Consider the following 22535-nt stretch of genomic DNA (forward strand, 5'->3'; position numbering starts at 1 on the left):
TTAGTAAAAATAAATGTTTTAAAAAGTTCACATTCATTGTGCACATTTAATAAAAGGTATTGTTTTAGGACAAATGTTGTAAGGTGCTACCATATTCTCTACATGTAACCGACTTCCAAAATCTAAATCTAATTTTGTAGATTCTGTTTTTTAAAGGGTTTTTTCATGATTTTTCTTGATAAACTATGGTGACAACACAATAGAGTTGAAATTATAATTGTGATGATAATATCTTGAACTTACAAGTTTAAAGATGTACGAAAATCACATTAACTAACACAAGTAACACCTTCAATTACAACCTCCATAACTTTTTTTTGTTAGAAATGCAGAGAAATAACAACCTTTAATTACACCTTTATAGTAGTCAATATGACACCTACACCATGGTTAATTATCGACGAACATATTTGTTGGTAATTATTGAAGGTGGACTATATCTAGAAGTATAATTATGTGAGTGTTGGCGTATAGATATATCGATATATACATAACAAATATAATCAAATGTATATCAAATTACATAATAATCATGAACCTAAAATATCAAACATGTTAATGAAGAACTAATATTTTAAACTAAATTTAAAATGGAGGAAATACATATTATCCTGAAATAAAAATGAAATGAGTTTTAAGAAGAAAGTTTAAGCTAAAACTTATAACTTAAGAAAAAAGTGTGCAAATCATTAAAATTTTACATCTTATTTTCAATAATGTGCATAATTAGGAGATGATTGTCGTTGTTTTGGATTTTCCCCCTCCTAATCATTGTGTAGCTGAAGGTTTTGTTATTGTTGTTGATGATGAAAGTGTTTATGTTGTTAGGGGGTTTGTGAATTTTGTTGGTCTTGGTTGGACTATTGTTGTTTTAGAAGAAACTAAGGACAGAGTAATTTCACAACTAGTGATTAAAGGGTTTGAAACTAGTGAGACAATCGCTCACTTGCCTTCTCATTTGTTAAACTTATTGCCTAAAGCTAGGTAAGGTCCTCATAATTGCAATAAGAATTAGATTGTTGTTGCTTAAGGCTATCATTTTTGTATGTATAATTTGCAACAAGTTTTCTGGTCCCATAAACTCTTATTTTCCTTTTTCCACCAACCCACCTCGACCCAACACTGAATCTTGATGATCTCGTTTTTGTGTAGGATCAAGAGTGTTAACCTTTTTTGATTCATCAACACATGATACAACCTCATATCTAACTTGTGAAAGTCTAGTCTCAAATTCTTTTTTTAGTAAAAAATAAAGAGTTATTAGCATGTGGTATATATATATATATATATATATATATATATATATATATATAAGTTTGAGAGTAATAATCTTAATACTAAAAGAGGCCTATATGTGTTCCCAGATCTTTCATCTACAAAATGGTCCGCAGATATAGGTTTTTTGGAAAACCTTATCAACAAACAGACCGTCCAAGCTCCTGTGCCTGTAAAAAAATTTATAGTTATAAATTTTAACATAAAACTTAGTAAAATATAAAGATATAAACAATTAAGGTGTATACTATAAGAATGACATGTTCGTGTGTGCTAACAACATATTCCAAACATGCTCTCCAATGACATTTCTTTTACAATTGTAGCATCTATAAACATATCAAGTAGTCATAAAGATACTTTAGTGTTAATTTTTTTTTTAATTTTTTTTTTCATGATCTGGTCTCCACTAAACTTTCATCTGTGGCAACCAGTAAATCAAATGTCCAGAATGTACCTATAAAATTGTCTGATGAACTTTAAGCGTATCAACAATATGTTGCTTTAAATAAACCTAACTAGTCAACATTTTATTTTCACGTATGTATATTCTTTTAAAAGATTTCTAACCTCTACATAACCACCAATTCCCAAATATAAAAAAAAAATAATAAAAAGTTACAACCATTATAATAATACAACACTAAAAATTGACTGCAAGCCAAAATTTAACTCCAATTTTCTGGAAAGTGAGTAAAAATTATTTCAAAATCTCACGAGTTATTATCAAATTTTTTGAAGGAAGATATAAAGAAATTTGACAATATTTATGAATATTTAGATTTGTGGATCTAAAAATTGCTTCATTACATGCTAGCTACAATATATAACACACCACTCATTTATCCTTAATCCATCATTCAGTGGTATTAATATGTAAGTTATATCAAACCAATTTGATTGTTAAAACCAACTGAAAAGAAAAAAAAAAGATAAAATATATAGATGAATTGGTAGTGAACTTAATTACTAGTACACACAAGTCAAGGTATACCAAACTAGTAGACACAATAAATATACTGCCAAATATCGATGTGCTACGAAATAAACAAAGTAAATTAGTACTTTTTACTTGAACTAATCGTGCACTGATAAAGAAAAACTTGAACTAATCTGCAACCACATAAATTGAAGGAGTGAAGCAAAATAAATAAAAAAATTAAAGACATCCAATTTAAACTACAAATTATATGTGTTTGTTACATACACTAATAAAAAAAATCTAATTTAGAAGGAATTTAAAAAAAACTCCAGTAGTCAATTATTAGCAACTATAACACGTGCATTCCAATCACCCCATTTTTAGTACCTTGTTCTTGACAAGGTTTTTATTAGTTTTTAACTTGAAAATTTTCAAAATGATTTACTTATAGGTTTATAGGTTTATGATCCAACAAGGATATATTAGAAGGTATAGTTTACTTTATTTCTCATAATCTTCTTAGTTGAAATCATATCTTTTATCCCAAATTCACTATTATGTAGTAATTTCAACCTTCTAACTTCAATCATGTTTCATTAATCAACCTGTTATTAGCATACAACAATAAATAGATTAAGACCTGCCAAATATCGATTTTAAAAACTAAAAATATTATTGATTTTTAAATTAGTTTTTATTATTAATAAATAATTTCTGAATTGGTATCTAACCTACCAAAATTTTAACTACCAATTATTTAGATTTTAAATTTGGTAACAAAAATCTTGATAATTAATTAGATACCAATTTAGAAACTATTTATCAATAATAAAAACTAATTTAGAAATCAATTTTTTTTAATATTTAAAATAGTATCTAATTTAGTTAATGTAACAACTAATTATTTTTTTTTTTTTAAATTAGTTTTTATTTAATAATTTTTTTTAGTGTGTTGTTTTTTAGTTGTAAGTGTTAGAGCAGATTTATCTCAATGTTTTTTTTATAAAGATTTAGAAATTCCTTAAATGTTAAAATTAATTTAATTTATTTTTTTTGATTAAAAAAATTGTGTGAAATTGATTTTTTTATTTTTATTCAAGGTGATCCTTCTTCAGATAGGGTTGGACCAGACACTACCTCAAACAATTCTGGAGAAGCTGAAGTTGCTCCACTAGATGAGAGAAAGACAAAAGTATGTGATTGAATACTTCTAATTAAAATTGAGCATTACAATATATTTTCATTACTTTGATGTTTTATATTTTCATTTTCAAATTTGGTTTATTGTATTACTTGCATGCAACAACCTTATATTTGTGTATTCTGTTTTCCAAAATAAGGAACAAGTCAATGAAAATACTGAGCTTAAGCAAAGAGAGGCCACTCCAAGTAACAGACCTGGACAATTCATAGGTCTCAATGTCTGCAAGGAATTTAATGGAAAGAAAACTCTGGGAATTTAATGAAAAAAAAGTTGTATAAGGTATGAGTTTTCTAATTTAGACAACTGAAAAATTATATTCTCAGTTGCACAGATTAATCTGTAAATTTATATTATATTTGTTAATTTATCTGCATGTAATTTTCCTAAAGATAAAAAAATTTTGTTTACAAGTCTAAATAGTTGCTCCTATGCCAAGATAGTCAATTATAAAATTTTAAAAAATAATGACATGAATTACATTTTTACAATTAATTAAATTGTTCACTAACAATTATTTGGGTGTAGATTGTGTATGACAATCTAAAGACAGGATATACAAAGTAATATTTGAGGTTCGACAACGACGACAACAAAGGTATAACAATGGATAATATAGCTATCAAGTTCCTGAATTAACATGTATATCTTTTAAAAAATATTATTTTGATAATTACACACTAAAAATCATCAATTTATAACAGTAGATTATTATAATATAATTTTAAAATTATTTTATTTTAACAACAATTTATTTCTGTCTCTAATTGTAATCTGGTAGAACTTATATCTTCCTATATTTCTTTTAGAGTAACTGATCTATTTTTCCTTAATTCATATATTGTGCTTTCAAAGGTTCGAAGATTAGAGTCCAACAAGAAAGAGAAGGTGGTCCTATGTTGTCTCCAAGGCTTCAAATAGCAGCAACAAATATTGTTGATGACACTAAATAAAGGATCATGATTTGCTTTTTAGTTATGATAGCTAAACTTATAACTTTTTTTACTATTATTATATTTGGACACTCCAACAATATAAACCCTAATATATATTTATCATTTTTCCTTTTCTTTATCACACCATTTTATTGTTTGCTGGTATTTTGGATATCATTTTTCTAACTTTAAACTCAAAATTAATTTGTTAACGTGACCAAATTTAAAGTTTCAGCCATAAGATTTAATTTAATTATAGTTTTATGTCACATGTATTTAGGTTTTTAACTGTGATTGAGTGTGTACACTAGTGAAAAGTAGTTAGTTTAGCGAAACCTTCTATTGTCCTTTGCTATGTTCTTATGAAATTGTATGTTTGATTTTTTTTTCTACAAATAATAAAAAAAAAACTATGAATGAAATTCACATCCAATTTCGTCGAGATTTCATCTTTACAAAAAATATGTTTACTCCAATATCTTTTGCTCCATCATTCACAAATGATCCATTAACATGTTTATGTGTTGCTACCCATACTTTTTCTCTATTAACTTTTCCACCAAGTTGTTACTCCTATAAAATTTAACAAATACACAGCAACCATGATATATGATATAATAAAAAGGATTGAAGAATCAAGTTATCATATCATATTTTATTTCTTCCATGAAATGTTTTTGGATCCATTAATGTGAGGAACTATTTGTTTCTCTTTATTATCCTGAATTTTTTGGCAATTTTGTAAGTATAAATATAATAAAAATATTAAATATAAGTAAAACAACACTTAAAAAAATAAAAATGTTAGTTTTTATTATGTTTGTTCTTAAATTTAAACGGTAGTCAACAAAAGAAGTTTATTGGTCTTCATTCATTCCTTTTAGACACATTACAATAATTTCATCTCTATTACGTTTTTCATTGTCTCTTTGTTTTCATGGTGGTTGCTTATACTCGATCTATTTTGTGTTAAGTGATTTGAAGAATATTTTACATGATCATCATATTCAACTTCAAACTTAACCTTAAAAAATCATTACACAATTAAATTTAATGACAATTGCAATATAATATGAATTAAAACATTCAAAAAAATACATAAACCAATTAGTTGAATGATTTTCTCAAGCTTTTTTTTAAAAAAAAAAGAGGTGTAACATGATTTTTTTTAAGTATTTATTATTTGTAATTTTTGATAATCTTTCCTAAAACTTTGATAGGTGCTAAAAAAATGCATTATCATTTATTGCAACACGGCCTAAAAACCTATTCATCCATGCTCCACTAATAAAACAACGAATTTATCTTAGTTATGAGCTTGAAATAATTGTCAGTGGCAGTGGAAAATGGAGTGGAGAAGGGAGTTGTTTGAATGGAAAGTGGATGAGGTGAACAATCTAATGCACCTTATTGATGACAAAGCAATAGTAAAAGTAGCTGGAGGCTATTGGCTCTGGAAGCCCGATGAAAAACTTGAATACACTCAGCGTATAAGACACTAAAGACGGAGGAAGAAGGGGAATTGAGGTCTTTATATGAGTTTTTTTGGAGTATTAAAGCACTGCCCTCTAAGATGACGACTGCTTGGCGTTCTGGCAGACAAACTCCCAACAAGGGATAATCTGGAAAAGAAAGGGATAGATCTTGATAATAACACCTGCGTTATGTGTGGGGAAGAAGAGGAGACATGCAACCATGTCTTCTTTTAAGTGTAAAGTTGCATGGAGGGTTTGGTGTGTGTGAAACGTGTGGATAGGGGTGAGTACGACGTCTCATTGGGATGCTAGAGTCAATTTTGGGTCATTTAAGTTAGGATGGGCAACACCAAAGATAAACAGGATGTGAGGTTGTATGTGGATAGCGGTGGTAGGGGAAATATGAGAAAAAAGAATCAAGTTATCTTTAAGAATGACAAAGTATATTGTGTCAAGATTTTCACGTTGGCACAACACAAGGCGTGAACATCAATATCTAGTCAAGAATATTCAGTTGCTATTACATACCCTCAATGGTGTATAGACCATAAGGAATGCTTGAGATCTATGAGTAAGTAGAGGAGAAAGGGAATGTGAAATAGATGACAAAAAGAAAGTGTGAGGTTATGAGATACTGTTTCAAGAAGGCTGCAATTTTTCGGATAATGTTTATTTATAATGGTTGTTCGCTTAACAGGAGCAAGAGTGGTATTTAGTGAAGGAACCAATTAAGTATATGGTCTAATAAACTGTTTGGGTTGGTATTTTGTGTTAAGTGATTTGAAGAATAATTGCTTATACTCATTCTATTTTTTGTTAAGTGATTTGAAGAATATTTTACATGATCATCATATTCAACTTCAAACTTAACCTTCAAAAATCATTACACAAATAAATTTAATGACAATTACAATATAATATGAATTAAAACATTAAAAAAAATACATAAACCAATTAGTTGAATGATTTACTTAAGTATTTATTTTTTAAAAAGAGGTGTAACATGATTTTTTTAAGTATTTATTATTCGTAATCTTTGATAATCTTTCCTTCAACTTTGATAGGTGCTAAAAATATGCATTAAGATTTATTGCAACACGGCCTAAAAACCTATTCATCCATGCTCCACTAATAAAACAACTCAAGGCTTGATATCTAGTCAAGAATATTCCGTTGTTCTTACATACCTTCAATGGTGTATAGACCCTAAGGAATGCTTAAGATCTATGAGTAAGTAGAGGAGAAAGGGAATGTGAAATAGATGACAAAAAGAATGTGTGAGGTTATGATATACTGTTTCAGGTAGGTTGCAATTTTTCGGATAATGTTTATTTATAATGGTTGCTCGCTTAACAGGAGCAAGAGTGGTATTTAGTGAAGGAACCAATTAAGTATATGGTCTAATAAACTGTTTGGGTTGGTATTTGTGTTAAGTGATTTGAAGAATAATTGCTTATACTCATTATATTTTGTGTTAAGTGATTTGAAGAATATTTTACATGATCATCATATTCAACTTCAAACTTAACCTTCAAAAATAATTACACAATTAAATTTAATGACAATTGCAATATAATATGAATTAAAACATTAAAAAAATACATAAACCAATTAGTTGAATGATTTTCTTAAGTATTTTTTTTTTAAAAAAAGAGGTGTAATATGATTTTTTTAATTATTTATTATTTGTAATCTTTGATAATCTTTCCTTCAACTTTTATAGATGCTAAAAAATGCATTAACATTTATTGCAACACGTCCTAAAAACCTATTCATTCATGCTCCACTAATAAAACAACTCAATGCGTGATATCTAGTCAAGAATATTCAGTTGCTATTACATATCCTAAATGGTGTATGGACCCTAAGGAATGATTGAGATCTCTGAGTAAGTAGAGGAGAAAGGGAATGTGAAATAGATGACAAAAAGACTATGTGAGGTTATGAGATACTGTTTCAGGTATACTGCAAATTTTTGGGTAATGTTTATTTATAATGGTTGTTCACTTAACGGGAGCAACAATGGTATGTAATGAAGGAACCAATTAAGTATATGGTCTAATAAAATGTTTGGGTTGGTATTTTGTGTTAAGTGATTTGAAGAATAATTGCTTATACTCGTTCTATTTTGTGTTAAGTGATTTGAAGAATATTTTACATGATCATCATATTCAACTTCCAACTTAACCTTCAAAAATCATTACACAATTAAATTTAATAACAATTGTAATATAATATGAATTAAAACATTAAAAAAAATACATAAACCAATTAGTTGAATGATTTTCTTAAGTATTTTTTTTTTTAAAAAAAAAGAGGTGTAACATGATTTTTTAATTATTTATTATTTGTAATCTTTGATAATCTTTCCTTCAACTTTGATAGGTGCTAAAAAATGCATTAACATTTATTGCAACACGGCCTAAAAACCTATTCATCCATGCTCCACTAATAAAACAACTCAAGGCTTGATATCTAGTCAAGAATATTCAGTTGCTATTACATACCCTCAATGGTGTATAGACCCTAAGGAATGCTTGAGATCTATGAGTAAGTAGAGGAGAAAGGGAATGTGAAATAGATGACAAAAAAACTGTGTGAGGTTATGAGATAATATTTCAGGTAGGCTGCTATTTTTTTGGGTAATGTTTATTTATAATGGTTGTTCGCTTAACAAGAGCAAGAGTGGTATTTAGTGAATGAACCAATTAAGTATATGGTCTAATAAAACTGTTTGGGTTGGCATTTTGTGTTAAGTGATTTGAAGAATAATTACTTATACTCATTCTATTTTGTTTTAAGTGATTTGAAGAATATTTTACATGATCATCATATTTAACTTCAAACTTAACCTTCAAAAATCCCCGGCCTCGTCCGAGCCGGGGCAACCAGATGGATGTCCTTTTTGCTGATAAAAAAAAAAAACCTTCAAAAATCATTACACAATTAAATTTAATGAAAATTGCAATATAATATGAATTAAAACATTAAAAAAAATACATAAACCAATTAGTTGAATGATTTTCTTAAGTATTTTTTTTTTTTAAAAAAGGTGTAACATGATTTTTTCAGTTATTTATTATTTGTAATCTTTGATAATCTTTCCTTCAACTTTGATAGGTGCTCAAAAATGCATTAACATTTATTGCAACACGTCCTAAAAACCTATTCATTCATGATCCACTAATAAAACAACTCAATGCGTTATATCTAGTCAAGAATATTCAGTTGCTATTACATATCCTAAATGTATGGACCCTAAGGAATGCTTGAGATCTCTGAGTAAGTAGAGGAGAAAGGTAATGTGAAATAGATGACAAAAAGACTGTGTGAGGTTATGAGATACTGTTCAGGTATACTGCAAATTTTTGGGTAATGTTTATTTATAATGGTTGTTCACTTAACAGGAACAATAGTGGTATTTAATGAAGGAACCAATTAAGTATATGGTCTAATAAACTGTTTGGGTTGGTATTTTGTGTTAAGTGATTTGAAGAATAATTGCTTATACTCATTCTATTTTGTGTTAAGTGATTTGAAGAATATTTTACATGATCATCATATCCAACTTCCAACTTAACCTTCAAAAATCAAGATGTAACATAATTTTTTTAATTATTTATTATTTGTAATCTTTGATAATCTTTCCTTCAACTTTGATAGGTGCTAAAAAATGCATTAACATTTATTGCAACACGGCCTAAAAACCTATTCATCCATGCTCCACTATAAAACAAATTCAAGGCTTGATATCTAGTCAAGAATATTCAGTTGCTATTACATACCCTCAATGGTGTATAGACCCTAAGGAATGCTTGAGATCTATGAGTAAGTAAACGAGAAAAGGAATGTGAAATAGATGACAAAAAGACTGTGTGAGGTTATGAGATACTGTTGTTTCAGGTAGGCTGCTATTTTTTTGGGTAATGTTTATTTGTAATGGTTGATCGCTTACCAGGAGCAAGAGTGGTATTTAATGAATGAACCAATTAAGTATATGGTCTAATAAAACTGCTTGGGTTGGCATTTTGTGTTAAGTGATTTGAAGAATAATTGCTTATACTCATTCTATTTTGTGTTATGTGATTTGAAGAATGTTTTACATGATCATCATATTTAACTTCAAACTTAACCTTCAAAAATCCCCGGCCCCGTCCGAGCCCAGGCAACCCGATGGATGTCATTTTTTCTGATAAAAAAAAAAAACCTTCAAAAATCATTACACAATTAAATTTAATGAAAATTGCAATATAATATGAATTAAAACATTAAAAAAAATACATAAACCAATTAGTTGAATGATTTTCTTATGTATTTTTTTTTTTTAAAAAAAAGAGGTGTAACATGATTTTTTTAATTATTTATTATTTGTAATCTTTGATAATCTTTCCTTCAACTTTGATAGGTGCTAAAAATGCATTAACATTTATTGCAACACGTCCTAAAAACCTATTCATTCATGCTCCACTAATAAAACAACTCAATGCGTGATATCTAGTCAAGAATATTCAGTTGCTATTACATATCCTAAATGGTGTATGGACCCTAAGGAATGGTTGAGATCTCTGAGTAAGTAGAGGAGAAAGGGAATGTGAAATAGATGACAAAATGACTGTGTGAGGTTATGAGATACTGTTCAGGTATACTGCAAATTTTTGCGTAATGTTTATTTATAATGGTTGTTCACTTAACAATTTAATGAAGGAACCAATTAAGTATATGGTCTAATAAACTGTTTGGGTTGGTATTTTGTGTTAAGTGATTTGAAGAATAATTGCTTATACTCATTCTATTTTGTGTTAAGTGATTTGAAGAATATTTTACATGATCATCATATTCAACTTCCAACTTAACCTTAAAAAATCATTACAAAATTAAATTTAATGACAATTGTAATATAATATGAATTAAAACAGTAAAAAAAATACATAAACTAATTAGTTGAATGATTTTTTTAAGTATTTTTTTTTAAAAAAAGAGGTGTAACATGATTTTTTTTAATTATTTATTATTTGTAATCTTTGATAATCTTTCCTTCAACTTTGATAGGTGCTAAAAAATGCATTAATATTTATTGCAACACGGCCTAAAAACCTATTCATCCATGCTCCACTAATAAAACAACTCAAGGCTTGATATCTAGTCAAGAATATTCAGTTGCTATTACATACCCTCAATGGTGTATAGATCCTAAGGAATGCTTGAGATCTATGAGTAAGTAGAGGAGAATTGGAATGTGAAATAGATGACAAAAAGACTGTGTGAGGTTATGAGATACTGTTTCTGGTAGGCTGTTATTTTTTGGGTAATGTTTATTTATAATGGTTGTTCGCTTAACAGGAGCAAGAGTGGTATTTAGTGAAAGAACCAATTAAGTATATTGTCTAATAAAACTGCTTGGGTTGACATTTTGTGTTAAGTGATTTGAAGAATAATTGCTTATACTCATTCTATTTTGTGTTAAGTGATTTGAAGAATATTTTACATGATCATCATATTTAACTTCAAACTTAACCTTCAAAAATCCCCGGCCCCTTCCGAGCCGGGACAACCCGATGGATGTCCTTTTTGCTGATAAAAAAAAAAATAAAAACCTTCAAAAATCATTACACAATTAAATTTAATGAAAATTGCAATATAATATGAATTAAAACATTAAAAAAAAATACATAAACCAATTAGTTGAATGATTTTCTTATGTATTTTTTTTTTAAAAAAAAAGAGGTGTAACATGATTTTTTTAATTATTTATTATTTGTAATCTTTGATAATCTTTCCTTCAACTTTGATAGGTGCTAAAAATGCATTAACATTATTGCAACACGTCCTAAAAACCTATTCATTCATGCTCCACTAATAAAACAACTCAATGCGTGATATCCAGTCAAGAATATTCAGTTGCTATTACATATCCTAAATGGTGTATGGACCCTAAGGAATGGTTGGGATCTCTGAGTAAGTAGAGGAGAAAGGGAATGTGAAATAGATGACAAAAAGACTGTGTGAGGTTATGAGATACTGTTTCAGGTATACTGCAAATTTTTGGGTAATGTTTATTTATAATGGTTGTTCACTTTACAGGAGCAATAGTGATATTTAATGAATGAACAAATTAAGTATATGGTCTAATAAAACTGTTTGGGTTGGCATTTTGTGTTAAGTGATTTGAAGAATAATTGCTTATACTCATTCTATTTTGTGTTAAGTGATTTGAAGAATATTTTACATGATCATCATATTTAACTTTAAACTTAACCTTCAAAAATCTCCGGCCCCGTCTGAGCCGGGGCAACCCGATAGATATCCTTTTTGCTGATAAAAAAAAACCTTAAGAAATCATTACACAATTAAATTTAATGACAATTGCAATATAATATGAATTAAAACATTAAAAATAATACATAAACCAATTAGTTGAATGATTTTGTTATGTTTTTTTTTTTTTAAAAAAAAAGAGGTGTAACATGATTTTTTTTTAAGTATTTATTATTTGTAATCTTTGATAATCTTTCCTTCAACTTTGATAGGGTCTAAAAAATGCATTAACATTTATTTCAACACGGCCTATAAACCTATTCATCCATGCTCCACTAATAAAACAACTCAAGGCGTGATATCTAGTGAAGAATATTCAGTTGTTGTTACATACCCTCAATGGTGTATGGTCCCTAAGGAATGCTTGAGATCTCTGAGTAAGTAGAGGAGAAAGGGAATGTGAAATAGATGACAAAAAGACTGTGTGAGGTTATGAGATACTGTTTCAGGTAGGCTGCAATTTTTTGGGTAATGTTATTTATAATGGTTGTTCGCTTAACAGGAGCAAGAGTGGTATTTAATGAAGGAACCAATTAAGTATATGGTCTAATAAACTATTTGTGTTTGTATTACTAACTTTATCTCTTTAGTGGAGAATTTTTTTTTTTTGGTTTGCAGGGAGGTAAAGAGGAGCCACATGATGGAAGGAAAGTATAGATAATATTGACTCAGATGTATATTTGTATTTTATACGAATGATTAACATAAAGGAGGGTAAACTGGCTTAATAAACTATGATTATGGCTGAATGTAATAAAAAGACAACATAGATAGGAAACTATGTGACATGTATAGTAAGGACTTCATCAAAAGATGTATTTTCATTGGGGTGTTGTTAGAGGGATGAACTCCTTTATGATATTTATTTTGCTGTTTAATATTGGCTTGGAGTATAGAAAACTGGTAAAGTACTTTTTAATGTAAATGGGTTAAGACACCCCTAAAGTGTCTCAATTATTTAATTTATTAATTGTTGAGCAAAACAAAAATCAACGGATAAAAACATAGCGTCATTCACTATAATTCTTTTCTAACTTTTGTGACTTCATTATCTATCAAAATAAATATAAAAATTTATTGTTAATTTAAGACAAACATAAAAAATATTGTGTGAGTAACTTATCAATGACATCAACAAGCCATGATCTTTTACCTGATACATGCCTTGATTGTTCAAATTGCATCTCAATATCCAAATTGTCCTCCCCTTCACCATCAAATTGTAACATTGGTGTAGGTTCAAATGTAGTCATGGACAAATTCACTTGTAGGTTGATTATCAAATTAAAATTGAAATTCATGTGCAAAATTGGTCTTACTATAGTAGAAAGTAACATCTTCTTCAAACATCCTAGAAATTAATATAAGTCACTTAATATATATATATATATATATTGTCTATGCATTTGATATATAAGTACCAAAATGATATGTAAGTAAGACATCTTACTAGATTGAGATGTTGAAGGTATTGAATTAAATTCAGGTGCGTGTGGGAGTGGAGGCTTTCTATATAGGATGAGAATCCACGTGAGGTGTTACATATTAACTAGAAGAATACATATGAAAAAGAAGATATTTTTAAACATAATGCTAAATAGAAATGGAAGTATAAACATATTGCAAGGTTGAGATGCAAATTGAGGTGTTATGCTATAGATTGTGGTGCAAATGGAAGTTGAGGTGTTATGCTAAACTATGATGCTCTTAAGAATAAACATGGAATCAATATTACTTAGGTGTTATCTTAAAGTATCATTTTCAAAATTAGTAAGGGACTAAATTTTTTTAATTCAACTTAATTGGAAAAGATGGATGAGGTGCAGATGGACATATTGTAGATGAATGTTAGATACTTTTATTTTGGAGAAGGGTTAGAACTTGGTTAAATGTGTTATTCAAGATCTCATGTTCTACTATTTTAGTCTTCCTAATGGATATTTTCTTTATCTTTAGGTATTCTTTTAATAATAACATTAATACAAGTCAAATCACAAATTCAATAAATCATAATTACCTAATATAAAACATTTATAAGTAATAAGGATGATCATTTAAACAAAAGTAATATACAAATTCTCAATTAAAAATAGGACCTTAATGATATATTCCTTTTTAAGTTTACAAATAAAGTTTTCAAATTTTGTTGTAAAAATAGTTAACATTCATTAAAAGTGACACCATTATCTTCACTCATGTCATATAAATCTTGTGGTTTTAGATGCACAAGAATGCTCCAATATTTATCTAACGCATCCACTAATAATAAATCATTTGAGCTTTTGTAGGTGGATATATTGTTTGCCATCATCATTATCACCAATGTATATCAAGCGTGTAAAGTTTACTAATGTAAATCTCATATCATTTGTCACAATCCCTCTATAAGTAGTTGTATTAATCCACATACATTTGAGCAAAGTAACAGAAAATCAACATTGTAGTTTATCTTAGTTATGTCTACCAATTTTCCGAAACAAGACACACTCCCAAATTGCATTTGATCGTCATTCATATATTTTGTGTTTTAAGTCATTCATCTCTTTCCACTGTATGCATTTAAAGTCATTAACATTGTAAGGCACCATAACGTATCATAACGTTTTGTAAAATTAATTGACCCATAGATAAGAACTTTAAAATCATTTGAGTATGGTCCATTCAGATAATTTCTTATATATAAAAAAGGAAAATATGATCAAAATAATTGCATATATTCAATATAATCAAAGCTTAACAATGGAAATTATGCATATATGACGATAAAATCATTATGTAAATTCTATATGAACCATTTTATCTATCATAGAGAATGACCGTATACAACTTCTTAACTGTCTTTGTATACTATCTCTAAATTTTCTAAATTAAATAAATAATAATTATATGGTTAGTGGTCAATTGTAGAATAATCATAATATTGTCAATTTTGACGCAATTAGTCAATACATGACAATGTGCTTGTAACTTTTCTTTTGCTTATAAAGAGAATTAAATAAAACATCAAACTAATTTTCCAACTGGTGGAAAAAAAGTGCTTACTCTGTATGAGATAATGTCTTGTTCATTATAAGATAGTGTCTTATTCATTATTAACACGTTATTCAATTAAACACAATCTTAATTTCATTTAATATATGTAGAACAAAAGGTTAAAGACTCTTCAACTATGTAACCTTCAACTGTTGACCCTTCTGGTTGTGTCTTGTTACGCACATATATAATACTTCAAAGCCTTGTTATGCACACAATATATAATACTTCAATTTTTCTAAGTATCTCAATAGGATACATCCATCCATAATGGACATGTTCTTCAAGTTTCGCGTCTTCCACCAAATGAACCATGACTGTAAAAAATGAAAGAGGAAATAACATCTTCATGTGACATAATGTGAGAACAACGTTGATCATTCATTAAAAATAATTTATCCTAAATCTTCTTAAGAGTTGTGTCAAGATTACATTTAGGACAAGACAACAGTACGTGTGTTCCACCCATATAAGGTTCTGAGACTATAAAAATCAGTAATGTTCCACGATATTGTTGCATGCATATTAAATACTTAATTGTTATATGAGTCAAAAGTTTTAAGTCAATTGTTCCACAACTCTTTTAATTCTTCTATTAATTGCACTAAATATACATCGGTATAATTTTCTGGTGCTTTTTATATTGGAAAAACTTTAGCAGGAATTTTGTTTTGCTTTTTAGTAGTTCCATCAATAGTTTTGCTATTCTTTCTTCTCTTCTATTTAGATTCATTGATTTTTTTTTTTACAAAATTCTCTATCTTTGTGTAACATGCAATCATTTGGGAAAGCATCAACTTTTGTGTAATGAATGTCAAACTTTTAATATTTTTTTACTTCATAAAATGAACATAAAATTTTAGCATGATCAAAGCATATGCTAACAACTTTAATATAATTGACATTGTCTTGTTAGTCATTCTACATAGACATTTGATGTGATACAATTTGAACAAGAAATAAAGTTTTAAATATTGTTACATCCTTCATACTTACTTTGTTGTCAATCATGCATAAACATTGAATCAATGCGTATCTTGAATAAATTTACAATTATTATTTTATATCTAGGATAACAATAACGAATCATGGTTAAAAAACATTATAAAAAAATAAATATATTATAAAAAATAAATATAGAAAAAAATACATGTGTCTAAGTACTCCTATAATAATAAACTGAGTTTTCATTAAACTGAGTTTGGCATGCAATGAAGCTAAAACGAAGCTAAAACTATAAATTTATGTTAAAATTAGGGAAACAACATTAAAATGTAATAAAGTTAACATGATAGGATATGATATTTTTTTTTATTCTGAATATACTAGTAATTTTGATAATGGATTTTGTAGATTCTAAGTGTACTAATTCTTTAATAAGTTATATGTCTTTATTCCTATATTTAAATATATTTGATAAAGATCATTGTGACAATATTAACAATTAGGAATTAATATAAGAGTGGTATTATAATTCATTTGCTATAATAACTAGATGTATTTAATATGCCATTAAGAATTTATACACTGTTACCACATCTTATTAAATCCATATACATGAGTGTGCATAAATATACATGGTATCTTCTTAAAAACATTATTGTTATTTTTAACATTTTATAAAACTAACGTCAAAATAAACATAAGTTAAACTTTATTTTTGTGAGTAAATTAAACTTGAAATAATGTTACGAATTTTGGTAGGTTTTGAGTTATTGAAAACATTGTTAGTTAAAAAAAATGGCAACTCAATCTTAACTTCGGTATTTAGCTTGAATAATATAAAAAATATTGTTTGATAAAAAATATTAGTATAACATTTTGAAGTAAAATAAATTTGGTAAATAAGTTTTTGTCATTTATTATTGGTTTGAAGTAGCCTAACTTTGTTCCAAAAATTTAGTCCATTACTTTTCTAAAAACATTTATTTGTATATTGTTAAAAATATTTCAAACGTTTTTATTTCTACTAAAATATTTTAATTTTTATATTGTGAATTAAAAAATATTTTTTAAAAGGGATTTTCAATGTAAATAACATTACAACATTGATATATACTTTCAAGCAAAACATATTTTATAAAATTTTAACGCTAAATGTAGATTATTGTAATATTAATATAATTGAAAAATTAACTAATTTCTATAAAGTTTTCAAATATATTAACAGTATATTAACATAAATCATTTTATAGTATTATTTATATTCATCCACAATTAATAGTTATATATGTATCACATCTTTATGAATGCCAAATAGATTTTTTAATCATTAAATAGGAAGAAAAATATACTATGTACCTTAGTTATATTTTTTTAGTCATATTTTTTCCTAGAAAATTGACAATTTATATACAATTAATTTTAATAAATAAATATACACAATATATTAAACAGTTATTTGAAAGAACTAGAAATTAATGAAAACAATCAACCCTAATGAAAATATAATATTTAAACTATTTTTTATATTTGTATAAATTTGTATATTCATAGACTTTTTTTATTTAATAAAGAAATTAATGTTTGTATATTTACATGTGAAGAAAAAAGTTTATAATTATAGAAAAAAAACCTAATTAATTTTCAAATTTAATAAATCATTCTACAGAATAAAAAATCTATCAAATTAATAAATAATTGTGATTTTTAAGGAAGGATCCGTTGTTACTTATGGCCAAAACCTTCAATAGTTACATCTATTGAATATGCTTGAGGCGTATTTCGTATTTATATAAGCTCGGTTCATTTGAAAGAAAAAAAAAATATTAAAAAGAAAGAAGCATATTATAAAAACACCAAAAATAAGCGCGCGAAGCCTACCCGCGCTTTGTTCTTATATTCCGTCTATCGCCATTCAATCCCACACTCTATCCATCCACTATGCAAGTAACCGCCGCGCTTCCACCTGTCCACGGCGGAGATGTCGCCGCTGATGGCAAGCGTGCCAAAAAGCGTGGCAGTTACAACTGTGGTCGCTGTGGCCTCCCAAAGAAAGGCCACAACTGCACCATCAAGACTCCTGTCTCGGCTTCTGTCACTCCTGCCCCTCCCGATTCCTCTCTCTCCGTGGTATCCATTCCTTCTTCTGCCTCTTCCGGCCTTCGAAATCTTCCCACGACCCTCCGTCGGGCGCTGTCTTTTGACGATCTTGATGAACGCGGTTCTGGATTCGATCGGTCCGAACTGGAAGAAAGAGCGGACGCGGATTTGTTTTCTGAAACCGATCCCGATCTGGATCTGGACGCCAATTTGTGCGGACTGCCGGGGAACCTCCTATGGGATGTGATGAAGAGGCTGCCGCCGGCAGGGCTGCTGTCCGCCGCGAGGGTGTGCCGTGGCTGGAGGGAGACCGCCAAGAGGATATGGAGAGCGGCTGAGGAGTTGAAACTTAGGGTTCCGATCAATGTTACAGTTGGGTTTGTTGCCTCGATGTTGCAGAAATGTCCTGGGATTGTGAGACTCTCCCTTAGGATGGAGAGGTAGGACCTTCATCTGCGATGTTGTTTTGATTGGCGAGTGGATATGATAAAAATTGTTCAGAGATTATTTTGGTACTTGGAAAAAGTAATAACCTAGATATATTTAAACATGGAAGCAAGTTTCTGTTGATCGAAGTCGATCTTTTTAAACTAACGTCTGAATAGAGAGATTAGTAACATGCCCTTGACTAGGGATAATGTGGACACATAAAATAAAGAGAATGGATGGATTGAATTTTGAAAATGGGATCCGGATGACAATCCCCAATTTATTAATATGCCTGATTTTTCTTTAATGAATATAACCCGTTTGTTGTTATGCTGCAGTGATTTTGATCTAACCTGTTTGTTGTTATGCTGCAGTGATTTTGATTCAACTATGTTGGCTTGCGTTGCCTTCTCGTGCCCTAATCTTGAGTATATGGAGATCTCCACGTTCGATTCTGCATCCATTCGAATCAATGGGTATCACTCGATCTTGTTTTCTTAGTTTTAAACATTTTTTTGTTTCCACGTAGAATAAGTTCTTCTGATCGTGAAATTTACACATGGTATGATCTTTATTTTATGCAAGTATATGGTGTGAAAGTTTGTTCTGATTCAATGTCTTTGTTTGCTGATCTGTTCAATCTCTTAACTGTCATTCTTTTTCATTCTAATGCTTATATGCTTCTAGACATTAACATATGCAAGTTTAACCAAATTATGCTGCCTTTTGCTCTCTAGCTTTATCTGATGTTCAATTATGAAAACACAGGGATGAACTAGGCCGGTTTGTTGCTGATAAAAAAGGCCTCAAAACCCTCAAGATGGAAGGTTGTTCTAACCTGGGGGGTTTTGTCCTCTGTTCGTATAGTCTTTCTACACTCTGGTTATCAGATTTGCACTCTCTCTCTAAGATGGTGATTATTGTCATTTCCTTTCATTTTTCTCCTGTTTTGTTTATGACACGATCACTAATTAAGTTTATGTGTTGCTGAGTTTGCATTCTGTGTGAATTCTAGTTGCTAACATGCCTGAAATTGTAGGTATTTAATTGTCCCCAATTGAGGGAGATTTCCTTGGAGTTTTCTTGCCAAGAAAATGATACTACAGATCTCACCACTATGATTGAAGGCTTGGGGAGAAGTTGCCCGAGATTGCAAAACATACATATAGCTTCAGAACGGCTTTCACATTCTGCTGTGCTTGCTCTTACAGCTGCTCAGTTGAGGTTTGTTATTTTTTTGATCTATATTTTGTTCAGTTGTAACATTGGCAATATGCCTTCATGTTGAAATTTCTCCCCTATAGATGATAGTTAGCAATCTAGAGTGCTTTTGAACTTTACATCTGTATTAGTCAGTGTTTACACTATCTGGTGGTGAATGAACCAAACATTTTACATGACCAAACAGGATCATTTCCAAATTTCTGCTGCACTCTAAAAATGATGTGCTTAAGAAAGGAAATGAAACAAATAACATGTCTACAATCTCACAAACCCACACGCATGCACACAGGACACTCACAAATTACTAGGCAACAATCAAGTTATAATTCTAATCCTGACTCTAATATGCATAACTGAATTCTGACGGGATGCAAGAATGACATTTTTATTTACTTCTATTTTTTAAGAGTTAATTATTGATTTAACGTACACTTGATTTGATGAGCTTACTGAAGTTTTGTTTCAATACAATGAAGGGGGCTGCGAATGCTTTCTCTTGTTCTTGGGTCTGAAATAACTGATGCATCTGTTGCTGCAATTTCCTCAAGCTATCCAAATCTTGAACTGCTTGATCTCAGTGGGTATGTATCCATTCTTACTGTAATCAAGTTCTATAGGAGTCTTTAAATGTAGTAAATCTATGGAAGTCAATACTGTACACAGATAATGGACAATTTAATACAACAATTTATTTCAAGAATGCATTTTTTCCTTAATTTCCTTGTTTATCTCTTGGAAATTGTGTATAATGGAGAAAATTGTCACAGGTCTGGTGTTAGTGACAGTGGCATTAGTATGATTTGCAATGTGTTCCCTGATACTCTGACAAGACTCCTTCTTGCTCTTTGCCCCAACGTGACTTCAAGTATTTTTCTACTGCTTATTCAATTACCCCACAAAACTTTCATGCTAGCTTGAGTTTCTGCTTCCTAATCTGCTGTCGTGTGATTTAGGTGGTATTCAGTTTGCGACATTTCAGTTGCCGCTCCTTGAAATTATGGACTGTGGCATGACCATATGTGATCCTAATATGCAAAATCCAGCTGCAGACGAAGACAACTGCAAATTACAGAAGACGTCTGGCTCTAATGTACACCTTATAAACCAAAAACTAATAATCAAACACAGCCGTCTAAGGAAACTCAGTTTCTGGGGCTGCACAGGCTTAGACGTGAGTTTCATTAGACTAAAGATCTTTATGCTATATAGTCTTTCCAATTCTTCTAATCTTTGTATCTTCTTTTCAATGAATATGCAGGCCCTGTATTTAAACTGCCCACGACTTATTGATTTGAATCTGAATTCTTGTACAAATTTGCATCCAGGTAGTCATTCATGCTCTTGTTTTTCAGTAATTATCATGTGAAAATAAAATTCATCACATTAAGATTTCCTTTACAATAGTAATATTTGACTATTTTCGTTTAACTGTTTCAGGAAGACTTTTGCTCCAGTGTCCCACTTTGGAAAATGTGCATGCATCAGGTTGTCAGGATATGTTAATAGGCGCCATACAGAGTCAGGTAATTAAGTAATTCTTCAGATGATTTCTTCCATAATAGATTACTGTGTCTTAAGACGTGCATTTCATGAATTGATGTTGGATCTGAAGAACTAATGGTGCTAAAAAAGTGCAGTTTGACTAAGCATACAAAATACTTTGGACCTAATTGGATTGATATTCCATGCTTCTTCGGTTCTGATATTGAATATACTTAATTTGTATTCAGGTTCGTGATGCTTCTTTTGCTGCTATGGAAAACCATTCACCTTCTAAACGTCTACCTGATGGCTCCAAAAGGGTTCGGGTTCCACATTTACTAAGCGAGGAGGTAATGTGACATGTTCCACTGTACATATTGTCTTGGTTTGTGTGGAAAAGTTAAATGCATTGTGCATCAATAATACAAAGGATCACATGTTTCTCAAATGAATTGGTGTTTGTTTCAATCCCCCTTCAGAAAATATTTATTATTTATTTATAACTAGCATAGTCTTCTTAACTCGTGCTATGTTTTGCATTTTTACATGCAATGATGTTATTTATAAACTATTTTGTTTGTTTGCAGTCCCCTGAACCTGAAAAAAAACGGAGGAGGATCGAGAGACAGCATTGTAATGTGCTTCTGGGCTGATAATTGTATTCCCTTCAACTGATTCTCTAATGTATACATACATGTGCAATGCGGTATTATTTAAATTCTAGATGCATTATGCATCATTAGTTTTCAATTTTCATGTTAGCCTCTGAAGTTAGCACCTAGAACTGTCTTATCAGACAAATGTTCATGTTTATCAAATTGTTGTATGATATTTGCAAGATTGTCTCATTTTAATAAAATTAAAAACTATTTTTTAGGATGTTTTCCCAGTCATTCATTATGTACTATATGTGATGATAGCCTAGAAGTGTTAATATACACATGCTCGACTTCATCCTTTAGTCATAAATCCGGCTTTTTGCATTTTGTTACAGCTTTTTTTCCCCTAAAAGAATTATTTATTTTTTGAATAATGAGTTTAGTTTTGTATAATAATAATGTTTCGGTTTCTCATAAAATGAAACAAATCTTGGAAAAAATGAATTTTGTGATTGTAAATAACCTCCAGAAAAATAGTTAGATTATATTATATTGAAATCACATCCCCCCTCAATATCAATATAAATAATAATATAGAATTAA

The 22535-nt window shown here is 29.4% G+C and overlaps 1 protein-coding gene across 1 annotated transcript; it reads left to right on the forward strand.

Moving 5' to 3' along the window:
- Positions 1–17930: 17930 nt before the first annotated feature.
- Positions 17931–22209, forward strand: LOC137829777 (F-box/LRR-repeat protein 17-like). The gene is made up of 11 exons (XM_068636681.1): positions 17931–18638; positions 19002–19103; positions 19396–19540; positions 19667–19851; positions 20328–20432; positions 20619–20716; positions 20805–21022; positions 21110–21176; positions 21289–21374; positions 21582–21683; positions 21921–22209. The coding sequence occupies exons 1-11, from the start codon at positions 18040–18042 to the stop codon at positions 21984–21986; spliced, it is 1773 nt and encodes a 590-aa protein (XP_068492782.1). The 5' UTR covers positions 17931–18039; the 3' UTR covers positions 21987–22209.
- The last annotated feature ends 326 nt before the right edge of the window (positions 22210–22535 follow it).

The sequence above is a fragment of the Phaseolus vulgaris genome, chromosome 7 (genome assembly GCF_000499845.2).
Source record: "Phaseolus vulgaris cultivar G19833 chromosome 7, P. vulgaris v2.0, whole genome shotgun sequence".
Taxonomy (NCBI): Eukaryota; Viridiplantae; Streptophyta; class Magnoliopsida; order Fabales; family Fabaceae; genus Phaseolus; species Phaseolus vulgaris.